This window comes from Petaurus breviceps, unplaced genomic scaffold (genome assembly GCF_028583685.1).
Source record: "Petaurus breviceps papuanus isolate PSGF00001 unplaced genomic scaffold, PetGlider_PUasm1.0 37, whole genome shotgun sequence".
NCBI lineage: Eukaryota > Metazoa > Chordata > Mammalia > Diprotodontia > Petauridae > Petaurus > Petaurus breviceps.
The window spans coordinates 74,420,122-74,441,529 of record NW_027186296.1 but is presented as its reverse complement, the minus strand read 5'-3'; the positions used below and the strand labels follow the sequence as shown (position 1 = coordinate 74,441,529).

The window sequence follows — 21,408 nt, the reverse complement described above, 5'->3', positions numbered from 1 at the left end:
GTCTTATTATTTTTTTTTGGAAAGAAAAACACCAGAGGGCTTATTTTCAGGGGAGGGCTTATGTTGTCCTGCCTCAGCTCTCCTCCGCGGCACTGCTCTCAATGGCGCCAGCAAGCAAATCACTGGGGAAGAACAGGATGACGCGCTCACTGCTGCAGCTCTGATTGGATGCAGCTCGGAGCGCGGCGTGCATTTCATGGGGGGGGGAAGGGGGGGACGGTGCATACAGAGGGTACTGTAATGTAGCATATACAGTAGCAATCTCAATAGGGCTTATTTTCGGGGTAGGTCTTATTATCGGGGAAACACGGTAGTAGCTAGTTCACCCTTGATAAGTCCCTTAACCTCTTACAGCCTCAATTTTATCATCTGTAAAATAGAGATAATAATAACTGCCTCAGAGCTGTTAAAATTGAATAAGATGTATAAAGCATTTTTCAAAATGTAAGGTTATATAAATGCTGGGGTGGGAGGGAACTAAGGCCCAGAGTGATACAGTCATTTACCCAAAGTCATATGGCTAATTAATGGCAGACTAGGACTAGAATATGATTCCCAGTCTAGTTATTTCTCCATACTACACTGAGTCCTCTTGTACATGGCCTCAGCCTGGGACCAGCCCTTTGGAATAGGAAGGTCATTCACTGAAGAAGAGAGGGACACGTTTATAAGTCCCACAGAGCCACCAATTAGATATTACCAAAGTCCAAGAGTGAGAACAGTCAGTTTATCTGTCAAGTGTAACAACAATGTGAGTTTGTAATCAGGCATGTAGATCATTCCTGAGAAGGACTGAGGTAAAGTAGGCCTGCATGCTGCAGCCCAACAAATTAAATGACCACAACTGTGTCTGACCCAGTGAAAGCTTAATTAGGGTTTGACCAGAAATAACAGGCTGTCATTGAAGAGATAAACAGAAGGGCCTCGTACCAGGTGTGGGCAGCCAAAGGCCAGTTTGCTTCACTCAGTTTCCTACAGCATGTCACTACCCTTTGGAGCTGGAGAGCTCAAAGCCAGACTTTCACATCCTGCTTTATGAGCCTCAGCTGTGCTATGAAAGAAGACTGTAGACGTGTTAGGATGCACTACACTTCCCCCCAATTCCCTCCCTTCCTCCCCATGACCCCTCCCAATCCCCCTAACAGCTATTTCACATTAAATCTAAACCTGGCATGGCCCTCCAAAGTCTGGATAGGTAGTCCCTACCCATCCAAATTTATTTCCCATTATAAATCAATCTCAGATCTCGTTAAACCAGTGTCCTTATTATCCTATGGAAATCTAAGCTGATTCCTCACTTTCTCTCACTTTTCATATCCAATATATTGCCAAGCCCTCTGTACCATCTCTCATATATGCCCCCTTCTCTCCTATGACACAGCCACCACCCTGGTACAGGATTTCATCACCTAACATCTGTCTGTTGTCTATTGCAACAGCTTACTGGTGGGTCTTCCTGACATAATTGTCTCCTCACTCTGGCCCATCCTCCACTCAGCAGGTTCCCCACCTCCGTTCTAGAACATCCTCTCTTCTCTCTGAGTTCAATCCTTCAAAGCCCAACCCATGTTCCCCCATCATTAAGTCTTCCTTACCCCTTCCAGTCCTCACTGATTTCTACTCTCTCTATCCCCTGCCTTCTCTGAATGCGTATGGCACTCTATTACAAGTATGCTGGCAGATCTCTGGGAGTATCTATACTAGGAGATTGACTATTAACAGTTACCACACAATTTTGTACTTAATCATGTTCAGTCCTGCACTGTTGGCTTATGTTTTGTCTATCCAATTAGATAAAATGTTTCTTTGGGGGTGGCTAGGTGAAGCAGTGAGTAGAGCACTGGCCTGGAGTCAGGAGGACCTGAGTTCAAATCTGCCCTCAGATGCTTAACACTTACTAGCTGTGTGACCTTGGGCAAGTCACAACCCCAATTGCCCTGCCTTCCCGCCTCCAAAAAAGCAAAAAAAAAAAAAAAAAGGTTATAGATAAAATGTTTCTTCAATGATGGTAACCTACCTTATGTTTCTGTTTCCTCACAGCACCCTGCACTGTTACTTGTTATTACCAGTTTTTGTTGGTGCATAGTGCTGTAACTAATTGTTTTATCCCCTGGGGCCATAGCATGTCCAGGGTAGGCAGCAGGAAAGCTCTCAAATCAATTTTATAACTTATAATTATGCAAATAATTTAAGACTCATTAAGAAAAATTCGGTGGAATGGGAGAGGGAATTAGTTGCTATAGCAACTATACTTTGTGCCCTAATAATTTTGGTGTCCCAGGGCAAATCTCTGGTCACCCAGTCCCAGTTGCAGCTCTGCTGATTAAGAAACCCAATGCAATATAGGAATGGAAAGTTCTTAATGGTGGATCCTGGTGTGCCTAAAAAACAATGGTTCATTAATATATTTAATGTGTTTTGCCATGTGGTGGGGATATTTCAAGTGAAAATAGTGAATTAGACCCTTATGGAGTCATACTCTTTAGCAGTTTGTCAGCCTGCGCTCTCCTCCTCCAGTAAAAGTTTGGTGAAATTGCTGAGTGGCCAGCATTTTCCCTCACTGACAGCTGTTAAATGTCAGGCGTATACAGATAGCAGGGTAATATGATAGATGCCTCAGAAGCACAGATAAGTCCCTGGAACTACAAGTGGGTGGCGTCTTCTGTATGATTCATGTAGCCAAAACACAGATATCGTCTCTCAGTACGTGTTCCTGCCCTCCCCTCCCCCTCCCTCCCCCAATAACTAGTTCTAGGAAGTAATAATGGAAATATAACTGAGCTTTTCAAGAGACAGCCCTCAGTTTCTCCATATGTAAACTGAGAGAATGAGACTAGATGTGCTCGAAGGTCCTGCCCAGCTAAACATCTATGACAGGGCACTATCACTTGTTGCTTCTATCCATTGCATTGTGGGAGTGCAGTCATCTAGCTCAACAATCTTAAGTAGCTCTATCATCTATAACCAGGAAGCACTTTCATGACCACTTTCACCCTAGAGTGGGGACAGCACATATGCTAGTTTTATGACAAAGGACAATGAACAATAGTAAATAGGTGGAACTTAATTTCAGTATGTGGCGGAGGGGAACATGGAAAAGTCACTTCTGTCACCTTCAAAGCAATTCCAGAGGCTTGATTCTTCCTCTTCCCCAGTTCAATACTGAAGAACACAGACTCCAGCAATAGAGAACCTGGGCCTGCCTCTGATGCTTACTACCTGTGTGACCCTGAGCAAATCACTTAACCTCCTTTGGCCTCAGTTTCCTCATCTGTAAAATGAGGGAGCTGTACTGGATGGCTTTTAGGGCTTAACTGTATGATCTACAATCCCCATGCCATGAACTCCAGACTGCATTGGGGAAAGAGGAGCTGCAGTTTCTTTGAATTCCCTAAGAATTGTATTCTTAGACTTGGGTTCAAGTCCTGCCTCTGACATGGATAAGTCAGTTAACCTCTGAGTGTCCGGGGCAACTTTTAAAAACAAACCATAGATGAATTGCTTTTCTGCATTGATGGAGGAAGTTTCCTCCCTGGGTTCATTGATGCAGTGGGGGAAGGGAGTTTAGAAATTGAATTCCTGTAAGACTATTACAATCAGATCTGTGTTGAGCATACATACCACTTCATGACTATTAACCCACCAATTATTGATTTTGAAAAAGCACTATGGGGGGAGCCAGGTGGCCCAGTGAGTAAGAAAGCAGGCCCCGGTTCTGGGAGACCCAGGATGGGTTCTGGCCTCAGATACTTGGCACCCACACAAAAAATAACCGGCTATGTAACCTTGAGCAAGTTACTTAACCCCAATTGCTTTAAAAAAAATTAAAAAGAAAAAGCACCTATTGGTGGGTCAATGAAAAAAATGCTCTCTTACCTCTATAGTAATGAAAACTTCCTCCAAATGACTTGCAAAGTTTTCCATTTGAATAATCTGTTCTTCCAATTTGAACATGTTTTTATGAATTTCTTCCTGTCAAACAAAAGGGTTATGAGTGGTGACTGGAATGCTCTTTAAATAGAAATAGGAGGAAAAAGAGGTGTCTTACTTACCCGGGCATTTTCCGCTGCGGTGTTAAGCTGGGTCACCTCATGCTCCTTGTGCTCGCCAAAAAGATTGTCAAAAGCTCTGATTGGAATTTTGCAAGTGACACAGAAAACATCGGGGGCTTCTTCCTCATCCTCCTCTTCTGGTATGACGTAGCACTCATATTCCTCGCTGGAGCGACCCCGAGTGTACCTGTAGGCTTCTCGTAATTCCTGGTATTGACCTCGAGGGCCCCACGCGGGGAATCTGTCGTCCTCCTCATCTGCCTCTTCCCCTAGATACTGCCAGTCTTTCTCTTCCCTCCTTGGTATGGTGTGGGGTCTGAGACAAGGAGCTGACTGGTATTCTGAAACCCCAGGCCGAAGCACGCTCCCTACCTCAATCTCCTCCTCAAGGTCTTGATCGCCTTCGAGCCCGTAGTACTGGGCTAGCTCTTCCACGTCCTTCTGAGCATCGTGGGTGGTCGAGCTTAACTCTGGGACCCTTTCACCTCTCTTTGGTTCTTTTGCTATTTCTCCTCTCATTCGAATGTTTTCTTCCGGAAAGATTTTCGGTCTGTCTTCAGAGTCGTAGAGATCCATGTGATAAAAGTTGAAGCCCTGGTCGGTAGGAGGACTAGGGACTGAGTCGCGACTATACAAAGGAGCCCTGTCGGTTCTTTCCTCCATGGTAGCAGCAGCTCTTCATGGCCTTTCCAGATAAACGGTGGAGATTTTCCTGGTGCTGGAGGGTAAAGAAGACAAAATTTTAATTTGTCTGGAATCCACTTGTTCCAAATTTCTGATGGATTTTACAGATAATTTGTGATCATCCCCATTAGAATGTTTGTTCCTTGAGAGCAAGGAGGGTGGTGTTTTTGTTTGGTTTTTTGCTTTTTGGAGGGCAGTTGGGGTTAAATGACTTGCCCAAAGTCACACGGCTAGTAAGTGTATCAAGTGTCTGAGGCTGGATTTGAACTCAAGTCCTCCTGATTCAAGGCCAATGCTCTATTCACTGAACCACCTAGCCTCCCCAAGGAGAGTGTTTTTGTCTCTCTTTGCATCCCTACAGTGGGTACCTGGTACATAGTATGGCCTTAAAGTTTATGGACTGATTGTTTACCTTTACACAATTAATAAGAAAAGAGTCAGCTACCTATAGTGGGTCCTAATAAAAAATCAGATGGCCTCAAAGTTCTTAGGAGGAAATCTTATTTTCTAGCACCGTAGAACTGTGTTTTAAGCAAGATTGCACCAAAAATGCTAGGGCACCATGATGAAATTGCTAGGGGATCAGAATTTGCCAAGCCCTGACCAAGTCTATATTTTATAGGTAGTTTTCAACTTAAAAATTAGTCAATGCTCAAGTCTGGAATGATGCTCACTGACAAAGCATAAGATTTTTATAAGCAAATACCACTGACTGACTTTTAGAAATTCACTCCAGTGCGTATTCAAATGCTATATCTCACTTTGAAATGTCAAAACCTCCTTTCTGAACATACACAGCAAACCAAGAAACTGTAAAATATCTTGATTTTCAAGAGACTCATTTCTGAACATAATTTATCCCCTGACTATACATACTGATGAAACTGATCCCTTTGGGCCTGGTCACCCAGCTCTAGTATGATGGGTGCTAGAAATTAAAGCAGAATAAGGACATTTTGTTCTCCAATGTGCTCGTGCTGCAGGATTCTATGAAAAAAAATTGTGGGTGTCTGGAAGATTGTTTTATCATCATTGACCTTTCAAAGGTGTCATACATTTACCTACAGTTTGCAGAGATCATACACCCAAAAATGGGCAACCTTTTCAACTGGTTCCAACCTAATTTTTGTATGTCTGAACTTCTGCAGAAACTCCAGACTTGTTCAAGAATAGCATTGTTGGACAACGCAGAAGCTCACCTTGAAGAAGTGAGATGTGCCTGGTAATATCTTTGTCCTCAAAAGGCCTGCCCCAAAGCCTCATTGAGACCCTGAGTTCTTTTTTTTTTTTTTACCTAGTCCAATACTTTATGTAAATTGATCCTCCATGCACAGACCAAAGAAATGGCTAGACCAACAGAACTCCAAAGTAATAAGTGTATATATGTCCATACATATATGTGTGCATACAAACTACAAAAATGAATGTATAAGATATATGTGTGTATACATATATGTATATTATGTATACATTTATGTAAGTGTAATATACATATATGTATTTATTATATATACATGTATATTGTATATATGTCCATAGAAAGAGAGTCTGTGTATATATGTGTGTGTACATATATATAATACACACAAACATACAGAGATATACTTTTGGATGTATGTGTATATATATACATATATATATACACATATATATACATATATATATATATACTTTATTTTTTCTTTTTGAGTTTTTGAGTTCCAAATTTTCTCCCCCGCCCTTCCTTTGGCAGCATGCGATCCGATAGAGGTTCTACATATACCTTCACATTAAACATTAGTCAAGTTGTAAAGAAGAATTATAACCAATGGAATCAATAACAAGGAAGAAAAAACAAAATGAAACGAAAAAGAGAGAGGGCAACTACTTTGCTTCAATCTGCATACAAACTCTGTAGTTCTTTCTCTGGGTGTGGATAGTCTTTTCCAACATGAGTCCTTTGGAGTTGTCTTACAGCCTTGCATTGCTGAGATGAACCAAGTCTATCAAAGTCAGTCATCACAGATACGATATGTCTCTAATTATGAGACCCTGAGTTCTAAAAGACTGTGCCAGTGAATGGTGTGCTTTGGCAGTCTATCAAAAGCTGTTGTTTTTAATGTTTCCTCTGCCTAGAATTCTGCTAAAAATTCAAAGATAACAAGGAGTTTGTTGATAGTTTTGGCCTGGAGATATATTTGTAGAATGTCTTCTGATAATGATGATGATAAAACTTTGTAGCTTTGAATTAAGGCCTTGAGGAGAAAATGTACCAATACAAATCTTTGAAATCATGAAGGAGAACTTGTTTTGGAGCAAGGTTTGGAAAAAAAAAATAAACCCTTGAAGTGATAAAAGATATTCTTTCCCAATTCATTAACAAACACTTCAAGATAAGAGGGAGTGTGAAAGCTAACAGAAGCAGAAATGGATTCACAGCATCCCATCTTCTCTTTCTGATCCAAACTCCACAGTTGCCAAAATAATCTTCCTTAAGTACATGTGACCGACCATGTCACTCTGCTCAAGAACTTTCAGTGTCTCTTTCTTTTAGTATAAAATACAAACTTATGCTTAGCATTTAAATGACTTTGAAACCTGCCCCCTGGGGTACCTTTTTTTAATTTTACTTCCCATCATTCCCGTTCACTTACTCTACAGTCTGGCCAAACTAGTCTGCTTGCTGTGACTCAAACTTGTCATTCCATCTCCCCTCTCCATGCCTTTGCATGGGCTGTTCCCCATGCCTAGAATGCATTCCTTTCTGAAGAAGCCTTTCCTGAGTCTTCTATTTGTTAGTACTCTATATTGATCTATCAATGAGTTGTAACCTCCTGATAGAATGCAAACTTCCTTGAAGTTGAGGTGTTTTAAATTTTTTTTTGTTTTTGTATACCCCAACATCATCATAATAGTAACAGTAATAACCAGGATTTATATAGAACTTTGAGGTTTACAAAGTGCTTCACCTATTATCTTATTTGATCCTCACAACAATCCTGTGAGATAGCTGCTAATATTATCCCCAACTTGCAGATAAGAAAACTGAGGCTGAAACAATGACTTGGGGAGAGTCATAGAGCTAATAAGTGTCTGAAGCAGGATTTGAACTCATCTTCCTGGATTCAAGCAGAGCACTCCATCCACTGAACCACCTAGCTGCCTTGCACATAACAGATGTGCCTTCATACAGAAGTGCTCGTTAAATGCTTGTTGGGTTGGACTGGAAGTGGTCTGTTATGTTAATTATTTGGAATTAATATAGTGAATGTCACTGAAAGTTCAAAAGATCCTGAGAAAGGCAGGGAAAATTTCTGGAAAGTAAGAAAACAATCTAGAAGATGATTTCAGACTGAAATTCAATCATTGGTTTTATAGAAAGGAAGCCTTACTACACTGATCAGGAAACCTAGCAGTTTCATATTCTATGTCCCACTTTCATGATACAGAAATAGTATGATACAGGCCAGAAAGCAAAGACCTCAGTTTGAGCCCAGCCTCTGCTATTGGCAAGCCACTCAGGCCTCAGTTTTATTGTTTGAAGAATGAGAGAGTTTGAAGAGAAGAGCTCTAAGGTCTATTCTCACTCTGAATGATATCAGACAAGAAAGAAAGCTGATATTTGCAGTTTTCACAAAAGTTCCCAGCTATTTCCTAAAGTCAACCTAACAATCAGTCCCATGATCCACACTTTCTTTTTTTTTTTTGAGAGGGGAAGTAGGGCATTTGGGGTTAAGTGACTTGCCCAAGGTCACACAGCTAGTTTGTATGTGTGTGTGTGTGTGTGTGTGTGTGTGTGTGTGTGTTAAGTGTCTTAAGCTAGATTTGAACTCAGGTTCTCCTGACTCCAGGGCCAGTGCTCTATTCACTGCACCACCTAGCCATCCCCAATCCACATTTTCTAAACATAAAATGCAGGGCAATCATGGGTGTTCACAGTGATGGATGCATAGCAATAGTTTTAGTTAATTTTGTTGTTGTTGTTTTGGTCTGTACCTATGATTTCATTCAGTGGCACAGGAAATTTTCTATCAGTTCAGCTCAGCAATTGTTCTGAATCTTATATAGTCAGAGAGTTGACCACTTGTTGTATTCAAGGTCCCCTTTCCTAGGCACCGTGGAGGATGCAAAGAAAAAGATGATGTAGTCCCCAGCACTGAAGAAACCTTTTTATTTTTCTGAGTCACAAAATAAAGAAATTAAAAGAAAAAAATATTAAATTGAGCGAAATTGGTATCTACACTTAGGGCATTGAAAAATAAGAGGAAAAAACCAGCTTCATTCTCACTACAATAGTTGCCAAATATTTTATCTCTTTCCTGTTGCTCATGCTACCCTTCTGGGTCTGCCACTTGTCACATACATCTGATAATGGGAGTGAGGTACAGAGTTAATTACAACCATGGTACTATTTCTGCCTTGGGCACTTGAAATGGACAGAACACTGGCCTCTCAATTGTCCCTGTGGAAACCTAAAATTCATTGGCACCAAGACTCTGGAATGATCTGTTGTCACTCAGCAGAGCTAAAAGCTTAAATGGCTTAAATGTTTATGTAAGTCACATTTAAAGATTTGAATGATTTAATTTGGGTTGAAAGCAGAGATATGCTTAAAAGTTTAACAATAAGCTGGGGGGGGAAGCGTGGAGGGAAGTAGGCATGACATACTCTTTAGTTTAATCTGTACTATTTACACTTTCTTAAGTGTAGAAAATCAACAAAACAATAAATCAAGCTGATAGGCAATTTGTAGCTTTTGCCAGCTTCTGAGATGTAAATCCTCACACAGAAAACTTAACAATCCTGCTGGAGTGGTCCCATCCAATTCTAGCACAGTCCTGGTTGAGAGCCCATGTGATATGATGCACAGGGGGCCAAAAGTGAAGGAAGTAAGACTTGGGTTCAAGTCCTACCTCCGACATATATTAACTCTGACCATGGATAAGTCAGTTAACCTTTTGGTGTCCAGGGCAACTTTTAAAAACAAGCCATAGATGAATTGCTTTTCTGCTTTGACAGAGGAAATTTCCTCCCTGGGTTCATTGATGCAGAGGGGGAAGGGAGTTTAGAAATCATAAAAGTCCAACCCATCCATTCTACAAGCAAAGAAACTGCAACCCAGTGAGGATTAAAGATTTGCCTAAGTAGTGAAGATAGGATTCTAACAGGGGTCCTTGCATTCCAAATCCTGTACTCTTTGCCCTGTGGAAAAGTGGAAAGCCTGCCTCTTTAGGTGTCTTCTACACTGATGAAATAACATATAAAAAGCTAGGGCTGGCTTGAGGGTAGGGTAGGGCCTGATATATGTCACCCTTAAGTGTTCTGATAATAGTTGATAATAAGACAAGGTGCTGAAAGTCAAAACAATCCCCCAAACATGGGCACTGCCTCTCATCCCACAACAATGATTAATCTGTTACAATCTTCCCCTTGAACCACAGAGACGTAGAGAACTTGAAAGCTGGAAGGGTCATCCAGCCTAACTCTTCTGGTCTTACTGATGAGGAAGCTGAGGACGAACAAGAGATAACAAATATCTTTGCAGCTTGAAAGCAAAAAGATAGTTAGACCATGGCTGACCGTGACCTACAAGTGAGGCCCTGGACTCTTATGTGTCATGGTCTACAAACATTAGTGTAACAAAATCCAGGAACCTAGAAAATACTCCAAGGAACAACTGAGAATTAGTCCATGATGGCCACAGCCTACTGACATTCAAGTCATGGAAATCCCACCTGGCCAAAGATTTAACTCAACCCAGGGAATTCTGGAAGGTGCTCTAAAGTTACAATCAGCTGGTCAGTCAATAAGCATTAAGCACTTACTGTGTGCTAACACTTATACTGTGCTAAATCCTGGGGAAACAAGAAAGACAAATCTACTGTCCATGCCCTCGAGGAGATTACATTCTTAATGGGAGAGACAACATGTGAACAACTGTGTATATTTAAGATACAGATAGAGTAGATGAAAAGTCATCTCAGAGGGAGGGAAGAAGATGAGGAAGAGAAATGTGTAATGATAATAATTATTATAACTGATGTTTATATAGCACTCTAAAGTTTATAAAGCATTTTGTCACTAGTACCTTACAACAACCTGGAGAGACAAGTATTAGTATCCCCATTTTGCAGATAAGAAAATTGAGGCTCAAAGAGAATAAGGATCGTGGTCACACAGTAAATAGCAGAGACAGTATTTGAACTTACCTCTTCCTGACTAATTTTGGAACTTGTAACCCCTATGGCATTCTGCATCTATAAGGCATTAAAGACTGAATACTTTTTGATCTACTAAATTTACTCTACTTGTGCCCATAAAACTAAGAAAAACTCTTAAAGCAAACATTCCAAAGGCACCAAAGATTTGTGCTAAAGAAGCAATGAGACTCAGCTATAGGCAGCTCTGGTCCGTGCATTGCCATCAATTTTCTTTCCTAGTCTTTACTCTGTTCCTTAATAACAGTTCAATCTCACTTCACAGTGCAGCCCGCAAAAAGTGCCAAATAAAAAAGAATTATTTCCACTTGTCTCAGAAAATACATTTCTGTGAGTCTGCATTTTATTGGTTTAATTAGAAATGTCTTCATAAATACTGACAATTTCACAGAAAAAACTGGCCAAACTTTCCAGACATCAGAGAAATACAAACGACAATAGCTGTGAGGTGTCTCCTATGTTAAGATGGCAAAGAAAGGTAAAATCAAGAAAATTTAGCATTGGCAGGGCCATGGAAAAACAAGCACATGGTTATACTTGCTGCTGGTGGAGGTGTGAATTGAGGGATATAGAATAGGTAGCAATATACAGGAAGAAAAACCAAACTGCCCTTAGACCTCCTAAAGCAAAACAACAGTTCTGACTATGGCTATGTAAAAATAATAGTAGAAGAGCAATAAAACTTCCAAAAATATATAGAAGAAAAAGAGATTAGAAGGGGAAGTGAAAGTAAATAGCATGTTTTTATTCATGTTAATATACATTTTTTAACAAATATGATTTGAAGTTTGTGATTTTATGTACAATCACTTTATGTTTCCTTTGGATGAAAGTTTTTGTTGACAGTTATTAAGTCTAGAATTTAAAAATAAGAGAAAAAATATTAGGTATTGAGTAGTACATGAAAGGCAGCATAAATGGGATGAAAAGAACTAATTCAAATACATACCTGATTCCAATACCTGAGTTTGAATCCCAGCTTTAGTATAATAATTTTAAAGGTATATAAGTTCTCTTAAACCCCATTTTCCTCATATAAAATGAAGATGCCCTTATTTGTTGTCATTCAGAATGGTTGTGAGAAATGTACTTTGCAAACTACAAAGCATTATACAAAAAGGCTTATTCTATCTAACACTGACAGTACTCTACAGTTTACAAGGTGCATTGCAATAAATCTCATTTGATCTTCACTACTGCCCAAAGAAGTACTATTATCCATTTTACATTTGAGTAAACTGATAGTACAAGAAGTCAGAGTCACGGGGTAGCGAGGTGGTACAGTGAATAGAGCACTGAACCTGGAGTCAGGAGGACCTGAGTTCAAATCCAACCTCAGATAGGTAACACTTACTAGCTGTGTGACCTTGGGCAAGTCACTTAACCCCAATTGCCCTACCTTCCCCCCCCCCAAAAAAAGAAAAAAAAGTCAGGGTCACATAGTATCTTCCGTGAAGTTATTTTAACTCAATTCTTCCTGACCCTTAGTCTAGCATTCTACTTAGTATACCCTGTTATCTCTTTCTGTGTGTATAAGTATAAATATATATAAATAAACATATACACATATATGTATACATAAACATAGATGTATGTGTATATATGTATATACACACATATACACACAAATATATGATCTATTGTTATTAATTAGAGCTCTAATCTTCAGTGGTCCTTCAAAACAACTTGACTATACAACCAGATTACTTCCTAGGGCTTAAGTTAGTGAGGAAGAAGAGTGAGGAAGTGAGGAAGAAGAGAAGAGGAGAAGAGAAAGAGAAGCTTTCCTAGGAGGAAAGCTAGGAGAATATTTTCTGAAATTAGCATAACAATTAAAATCTGGATTGCTGACATAGATACACAAATTTGGTGATAAAATATATACATATATAAAATGCATCAATAAAAGCATGGATAAATATTAGAAATATACTAAGTTATAGAAACCATTAGGATGTTAAGTTGGTCATTGTACTTAGGATAGACTAAAATATGTTGCTTAAACACTGTCTTCTCACCACTTCCAAAAACTTTCATTAGCATAGAGAAAATATCCTACTTATAACATGGGAACTTATCATTACTGATTTTAAAAAGTATTAAAAATGATTTATGCCATTTATTGCCATTAAATTATACCTACATAAAACACCTTCAATTAGCCATGATGCTTGTTTTTTTCACATAAGAGAAAGTCTTTGGATCAAATGGTTTGCTTAGTCTACAAGGACATACACATTACAATGCAGCATGCTGAAGTAAGGGTTTTTAATAATCCAACATGGTTTAGAAACAAGTGACTATGACTATATATAAACTTGCCTTCTAACTTAAGAATCCATAAATTCTTCTTTTAACTCAGATGACACCAAATTTCTGCAAAGAAAAAAAATGAATTCATCTTCAGTCTTTCAGTGCCAGCTTTCTGAGAGTAGCCTAGGAAAACGATATTGGAGTAATTCTAGATTGCTCCTTCCCCCAAATAGTAACATGCCAACCATGAGCAAAGGAAACAAATATAGACCGGGCCCAGCTGTCCTGCAGTTTCACACTCCTCAGGTGTCACCAGGGAGACTGTCACATGTTACAAAGCTAATTGGAAATCATGGTGTGGAACCAAGTGCTTCAAGCCCCCTGTATAATTCTTATGCGTTTCATCTTACAAAGCATACTTAACCCAATTCTCTCAATTGCTGGCTAAAGACTGGAAATCTGTGGAAGACAGACTCTGTGGGTTAATGAGGAGGGATGCCTAACACCATCACTATGCCACATAGGAAAGGAGCCACACTGAATATAGCTCTAATCCTTCAGTCCATCCATCAGATTCATAAGTGATCCCATAGCCTAACTCTTTTCTAGGTAGTACTGAGAGCAGCAGAGTAGCAGGAGCTCTTGAGGGGTACCTAGAGTTTGGCACAAATATTGATGGTGTTTTAGGATTCCAGGGCAGCTTCCAAAGGCCTCAGCTAGTAGAGCTTGGGGTTAAGATTAAGGATAGGGGTAGAAGGTATGGGTAGGGGTGCCAGATAGGGTAGGGACCCCTCAATGGATTAAATTCTAGGCTAGATGAGCCATATGAAATCCTAAGGTGGTGGAGGTAGTTCTGAACTTTTCTAACTTAAAAATTTTTTTTTGTTTGTAGGGGGGAAGGCAGGGCAATTGGGGTTAAGTTAAATTACCCAAGGTCACATGGCTAATAAGTGTTAAGTGTCTGAGGTTGGATTTGAACTCAGGTCCTCCTGACTCCAGATCCAGTGCTCTATTCATTGCTGCTACCTAGCCGCTCAAGTTCTGAGCTTTTCTAGAGCAATATTTCATAGAAGCTTGGGTTAATCTTAGTTCCCTGAGAGCACACCCTGCTGTGATCTCGAACTATGCTCAGACTAGAGAAGCACAACACCTTACCCCAGAACCTACCTTTGCTTTGAAAGATAGCTCAGAAGTCAATATCTTGCAAAGTAACATCCAGCTAAATGAAGTTCCCTGGCTCTGCTTCAATTCACAATCTAGGGGAGTCCTGAGATGTGGGGGTGCAAAGGCAAGCAAGAATGGGATAGAAACCCCCTCCCATTAAATATGTCACCAGGAGACTTTAATTCAAATCTCTGCTCTTCCATTTACTAGCTGTGATCTCAAGCAAATTACTTAATCTTTCTGAGCCTCCAATTGCCTAATCTGTAAAATGGCCATAGGATAATTCTTATACTATCTGCCTATTAGGGTTGTTAGGATTATAGAATTACGGCTGAAACGGACCCTAGAGGTCACAGACTACAACCCCTTCATTTTACAGTTGGGGAAACTGAGGCTTAACCTTAGAAAGGTTAAATGATTTGACCAAAGCCACACACCTATTGTTCAAGATGGGATTCAAACCCCAGGTCTTTCTGATTCCAAGTTCAGGGCTTTATCTGCTACATCATGCTGTCCATGGTACTTTGTGGATTATAAAGAAATGTTACCTTCTTTTTATTATTATTATATGACACTCTGAGAGGTCCCAGATTATTACAGCATTAGAATACAAAATTAGAATGTTATGGCTGGAAGGAATTTATTCGAATCCCTTATTTGATGCATGGTGAATATAAGAACTGCCGAGGGTAACATGAGCTGTCCAAGGTCAAAAATTAGTGTCAGAACTGAGAATGAGAGAATCAGATCCTTTGACTCCCAGGTCAATGCCCTTTTTTTATGTAATAAAGTGTCTTCTAAGCATGTGCACTTCTGGATATTCTTCTGGGAATATAGAAACAAGTGCTAAGTGCCTGCTCTGATATTTTCCAGAAGCATTCTCAGAGTGTCACCGAAAAGTGAGTATTGAAATGGTAGCTGTTTATAGGTTGTCAGATGTTCCTAGAATCTGATGTTCCTTGGCTCTATGACAGTGCTTGGGGTGAGGGGTAGAGAGGGAAGTAGAGTGCTCTGTTTCTGGTTCAGATGCTTTCAGTCTGATTTTTCACTTCTGAGCAGTGGCAAATTACCCCCAGATTTTCTTTCTGCTCCTGTCATCCTTTTTCCTCGACTTTCCTCTGAACCTCTGAGTTCCCAGTGGGTGAGAAAAGAATGGGAAAATCATGTTACTGGTATTAGGGTGGATAATTACAATTCTTCTGTTTCCCTCACCTCTCCCACTTTGCTCCAAAAGAGAATGCATTAGAATTGGGCAAGGGAAGGAGCTTCCTCTTTCTTTTCAGGTATAAGGATATAGGTCTCTCTGTACAGAGAAGGAAATTGTATAGCATCTTTTATAGCAACTTTTAAAGTTAGATTTTTTTCACTTCTCTCTTTTCTTTTTTTTTTTCTAATTTAATAGTATTTTGTTTTTTCCGATTACATGTAAAGACAATTTTCAACATTCATTTTCTTGGAAGATTTTAAGTTCCATTTTTTTTTCCTTCCTACTCCTTCCCCAAGACAGCAGGTAATCTGATATACGTGTGTTGCAGTCTCATGGTGTGTTGTGGCAGAAGTGTCTCAAAGAATTCAGTCAGACCACTTCTAATCCAAGTATAGGCATTTATTGAGATTGACACCTCTCATAAAGTAGGATAAATTCCAAGAGGAACCAGCAATTTAGCAAGATGACACAGGCAAATTTATGGCATAAGGATGCTGATTATGCAATGGAAATTATGAATATTAAAAAGGCAGAAGGAATTTGTTAAGGGATTAGGTAATGAGGAGAGGTCCCTTCTATGGTTCAGTAGTCCATCATCCTGGTTGTACTGCCCTCCAATTGGCTAGCTATTGTGGTCCTATCTGGTCTAGATGGATACTTAGGTAATGTGGTCCTGTCTTGGGCTAAATGGATGATATGATTGTGGGTGAGTACAAGAACACATCTGTTTAAATATGTGAATTGGATCTGGGGGCAGTGACTAGCTAGGGGCTGTGGCTGTATTGAGTCTGGGGGCCTGTGGTGTAGTTAAAGCCAGATTGTGTAGTTAAATCAGGACATGCCTGCTGTTCAGTGGGACCCATACAGAAGTTAGAATATTGGGGCTGGGGACAGGTTTATTAGGATTCCATCATGTCTAAGTATGTAAATATATTTCCACATTAGTCATGTTGTAAAAGAAACAGAACAAAAGGAGGAAAAAAAATCACAATGCAAAAAAGTACAAAAAAGTTAAAATAGTATGCTTTCATCTGTATTCAAATTCTATCCACTCTTTCTATGAATGTGAATAGCATTTTCCATCATGAGTCTTTTGGAATTGTTTTGGATACTTCTGTTTTTTCTTAAAGTCCCAAGTAATGAGGCAATGGTTTAAATGTCTATTTATGTGGTCCTGAAAGTTATAAACTTGTATAAAAGGAAGTCAGAATGAAAATGGCCCTCCAGAAAAATAAGACATTTGTCTAATACTAGCAATCAGAGGGATGCTCTGCTTTTCATTTGGAAACCTTTCTTTCTGGCCATTTTCTTTCTTAGTGACCATTTCTCTCTCATCATTAGGATCACTTACTTCAAACTGAATGTCATGGAAAGTTCCATAGAACACAGTGATGATAAACATCTCAATAGGCTTTAAGGCTTGCAAAACTCTTTATTTACATTGATAATAGTAGCAAACACCTATATAGGGCTTTAAGGTTTGCAAAGCAACTTTACATAAATTAGGTGTTTGTGTAGGTATCATGACAACTTAACAGATGAGGAAACTGAGGCTCAGAATGATTAAGTGTAGTACCCATGGCAACACAGTTATAGATATCAGGTTCAGACCTAATCTTCCTGACTCCAGGTCTAGTCCAACATCTGCTTTACTCTATTGTCCCCAACTATCAATAAGTGTTGATATAAGGCAAATAAATTACAATAAATATAAGACAGTATGTTATGTTGACCTTGGACAAATCATTGAACTACTCTGATCTTCAAGTTCTTTGTTTATAGGGTGACTAGATGGCACAGTGAACAGAACACTGGCCCTGGAGTTAGGAGGACCTGAGTTCAAATCCAGCCTCAGACTCTTAACATTTACTAGCCATGTGACCGTGGGCAAGTCACTTAACCCCAATTGCCCTGCCTTTCCCCCTCCAAAGAGCAAAACAAACAAACAAAAAAACCAAGTTTTTCCTTGTTTATAAAATATAGATAATGAGATCTGTCTTTTCAGCCTCATAGGACTCTGAGACCCAAATGGCATAATGTATGTAAAACATGCTTTGTAAACTGCAGAGGGCTATATAAATTCAATTTCACAAATATTTATTACCCACACAAAAGCACTGCCCTAGGTACTGAAGATACAAAGTGGAAAAATGGTGGGAGGTTTGCAACATTTACACAAATAAGTGTTACACAGAGCAAAATGTGATGGGGCAAAGGAGAAATCAAGAAAAAGCATCCTAGGAAAATTGGAGGAAGGAAAGAAACAAGCATTTATTAAGCACCTACTGTGTACCAGGCACTATGCTAAACATAGTTCATAAATATCATCTCATCTGATCCTTACAACAACCCTTCGGGATAGTTTTATAGTTTTGTTTGTTTGTTTTATTTTTTACAAATTTCACAACTGAAGAAAATGAGGCAAAAAAAAGGTTAAGTGACTTTCCCAGAGTTATATAGTTAGCATCTGAGACCAAATTTGAACTCAAATCTTACTGACTTCAAGTCCAGTACTCTATCTATCGAACCACCAACTACTTCCTCTGAAAGGGAGAAGTATGCCTTAAAACTTGACAGAGAAGTGGTTGCCAGGCTTTGGAAGGCCTTAAATTACAAGCTTTATTTATCTTAGTGGCAACAGGGAGTGACTCTTCGAAGATCTTACCTGGGTAGGCCTGTGGATTAGCAAGATTTTTTTTTTTTGCCAACTATGTGAAAGAAAATGGAGGAGACTAGAGACTAGAGAGAAAACCAAACACAATTATCTAGGGGAGAAGTGATAAGGGACTGAGTCAGAGTCAGAGTCAATAAACATGTATAGGTCATGTTTGTGTGTGTCATGTATGTGCTAAGCTCTAGGGGGAAAAGACAGTACCTGCCCTCTAGGAGCTCACAGTCTAATGCATGAGACTAAGCAAAAGGGAGGTTATCAGGATGTAGGGGAGGGATGAGAAGTCACACAGTGGAGTGGGAAATGATCTGAGAAGAGATGAATTTCTAAGTTGATTTCATCTCGCTGAAGATAAGTTTCTGGAGATGATGAAGCCCAAGAAAGTAGACTGATTATAAAAGGACACATTAACATATCAGTATCTTTTTATTTTAACTAGGAAAATTCCAGTGAGGCAAATCCATCTACTAATGCAGATCAGTACCTTCTCTGCAACCCAGAGTCTCCAAAAGTGCCTGGGGCACTGAGAGGGGAAGCTACTTCCCCAGAGGTGCACATTCGATATATGACGGGACTTGACAGAACATTGGATTTGGAGTCAGGAAAACTTGAATTTTGTCCATCTCGGATACTTAGTTCTAAAGTTGGGTAAATCATTTAACCTCTGTCTGCCTGCAATTCCTTAGCTATAAAATGAGGATAATAATAGCACCTATCTTACAGGGTTGTTGTGAGGACCGAATGAAGTAATATTTGTAAAGTATTTTGTAAACCTCAAAGAAAAGTATAAATTATTATTATTATTCCTGACCCCTAAGCCAACTATCTCTCTGTTATGCCATGCTTCCTCTCGTGGTTTTTTTTTTTTATTCTCCCAAATCCACACTTTTTTCTAACTTCCTTGTTTCTGTCAAGGGTACCATCATCCTTTCAATTACCCAGGTTTACCATCTCATAGTCAGCCTTTACTTCAAGATTTCATTTTAGCAGAGATGAGAAAGAGAATTCCAGGCATGGGAGTCTGCCAGTGAAAATACCTGGAATTAGGAGATTGAGTGTCTTATACAAGGAAGGTCAGAGTCACTGGAGGAGAGTAAGGTAGAAGACTGAAAAGGAGGAAAGTGACCAGGCCATGAAGGACTTTAAAAGTCAAATGGAATTTTATATTCGTATTTACCTGTGTACATATTTTCCCCCAGTGGAATCTTGAACTCATTGAAGGTAATAATTCTCATTTCGTCTTTCTCTTCCCAGTGTTTGGTGCATAGTAAGTACTCAACACATTTGTTAAGTGGAACTACATTGAACTGGTGTTGTGTCAGTAATAATAGAGAGGAAAAAAGTATTTGAGAGATATTACAGAGGCACAGATATTGTGGAGAAATTGTTGTTATTGTTTGTCCTTTATTTTAGAAGAGGACCAATGATATCACTCTTTTTTGGAGTTATCAAAATCCATTGACAAGACAAAAGTCAGCATGATGGCAGCGGCCCAGGATGCAGTGGATGACTTTGCTATCTTCAATGTCTGACCAATCTCTTAAGCACTCCACAATACCTGCTCCAGCTGCTTTCATGACTAGTGGAACAAATTGGTCTGATCTTCTCATTCACCTGGAAGTAATCTTTACATGGTTGGGGTAGATATCCCCTTAACTCACTAACTGGTTTGAAACCTGTCAGTTATCCTCAGCCTGGTTAAGCCTGTCTGCCAAGGTGGTTTTACCAGAGTACAGCCAGACTTCACATGCTACAGCTTCTTGGAGCCACAGGTGAGAAGTAGAGTAATTGATAGGACTTGCCAACAACTGATTAGGGTGAAAAAGGGTAAAGAGTAAAAAATGACTCAAAGGTCTTGAACCTAATGAGGTCACTATCAACAGAAATAAGGAAATTTGGAGGTAGAAAAGCTTTAGGTGACAATGATCACCCCTAAGGGCAACTAAGGTATAGTGAAGATGGGTCATGTGAGTTGAAGAAACTGATGAACTGGGAGGCCAGTGTCGTTTCCTGGGGGCCCACATGTGAAAGGGAATCGAGGCACTACATATGTACAAAATCTAAAGCTGGAAGGGGTCTTAGTGCAGGGATCAGAAATTCCACAGGTCATACAAAAATAGGTGGCAGACTGGATCTGGCCTTTCAGTCACAATTGCCGATTCTACTTTTAGTATACTGAAAAATTAGTATGAATCAATGGTGCAACAGGATAGCCAAAAAGACTCCTGCAATCTTGACCTTCAATAAGAGAGGTGTATAGTGTCCAGAACCTAGGAGGTGATAATCCTAGTTAGACTCTGTCTGGAGTTTTGGGTTAAGTTCTGCTCACCTTGTGTAACTGGAGAGCATCAAGAAAAGAATAACCGGAGGTGGCTAGGTGGCACAGTGAGTACAGTACCGGCCCTGGAGTCAAGAAGACCTGAGTTCAAATCCAGCCTCATACACTTAACACAAAAACTAACCCTGTGACCTTGGGCAAGTCACTTAACCCCAACTGCCCTCCAAAAAAAAAAAAAAGAATAACCAGAATGATGAAGGACCCTGACACAATGCCACATAAAGAAAGATTGGCTAAAGTAACTGTGAATATATAGCCTGGAAAAGAGAAGAGTCAGGAGAGCATGCTCACTATTGTCAAGTGTTTGAAGAGTCACCTGTCAGATAGAAGAGGGATTACATTTCTTCTGTTTTTCATCAGAGGGCACAACTATAAGTGGTGGGGGAGAGGTAAATTTCAATTTGATATATAGTTATAACTAGAAATGTTTGTGCCTTTGGCAAATTCAATTGTGCAGTGTGTGTGTGTGTGTGTGTGTTGGGATCTGGAAGCAACAGCAGCAGAGGAGTCAGGTCTACTGTGGATTCAGTAACGTTAGGAGTGGTAGCAGTCTATCCCCAAGAATTATTCATCTGGGCTCATGATCCTATAAATGTTGGGGTGGGATTTTGGTGGTGGAAAAGATAAGGGAGGGCTCAGGAAACAGATACTATACTGTGATTAATGAGGGCTGAAATTGTATTAGTTGTTTTAGCAGCTGAATCACACTGTACTGACTCACATTGAGCTCGCAGTTCTAAATAACCCAAAGGTTTTTGTTGCATGAGTTGTTATCTAGCCAGGTCTTTATGACCATATGCCTTCCAATTAGTCCAGGACTTAATTTAACATTGATGCCTATT

At 39.7% G+C, this 21,408-nt stretch overlaps 1 protein-coding gene across 1 annotated transcript in view; it reads right to left on the bottom strand.

The window, feature by feature from the left end:
- The window catches only part of FSD2 (fibronectin type III and SPRY domain containing 2), a 68,244-nt gene extending 54,797 nt beyond the window's left edge, over nucleotides 1-13,447 (bottom strand). The window contains exons 1-3 of the mRNA XM_069098724.1: nucleotides 13,256-13,447; nucleotides 4,053-4,770; nucleotides 3,877-3,972 (exon numbers count right to left, since the gene is read on the bottom strand). Coding sequence (XP_068954825.1) covers nucleotides 3,877-3,972; nucleotides 4,053-4,715 — 759 coding nt within the window. The 5' untranslated portion in view covers nucleotides 4,716-4,770; nucleotides 13,256-13,447. The remainder of the gene's footprint in view (nucleotides 1-3,876; nucleotides 3,973-4,052; nucleotides 4,771-13,255) is intronic.
- Nucleotides 13,448-21,408: the final 7,961 nt, after the last annotated feature.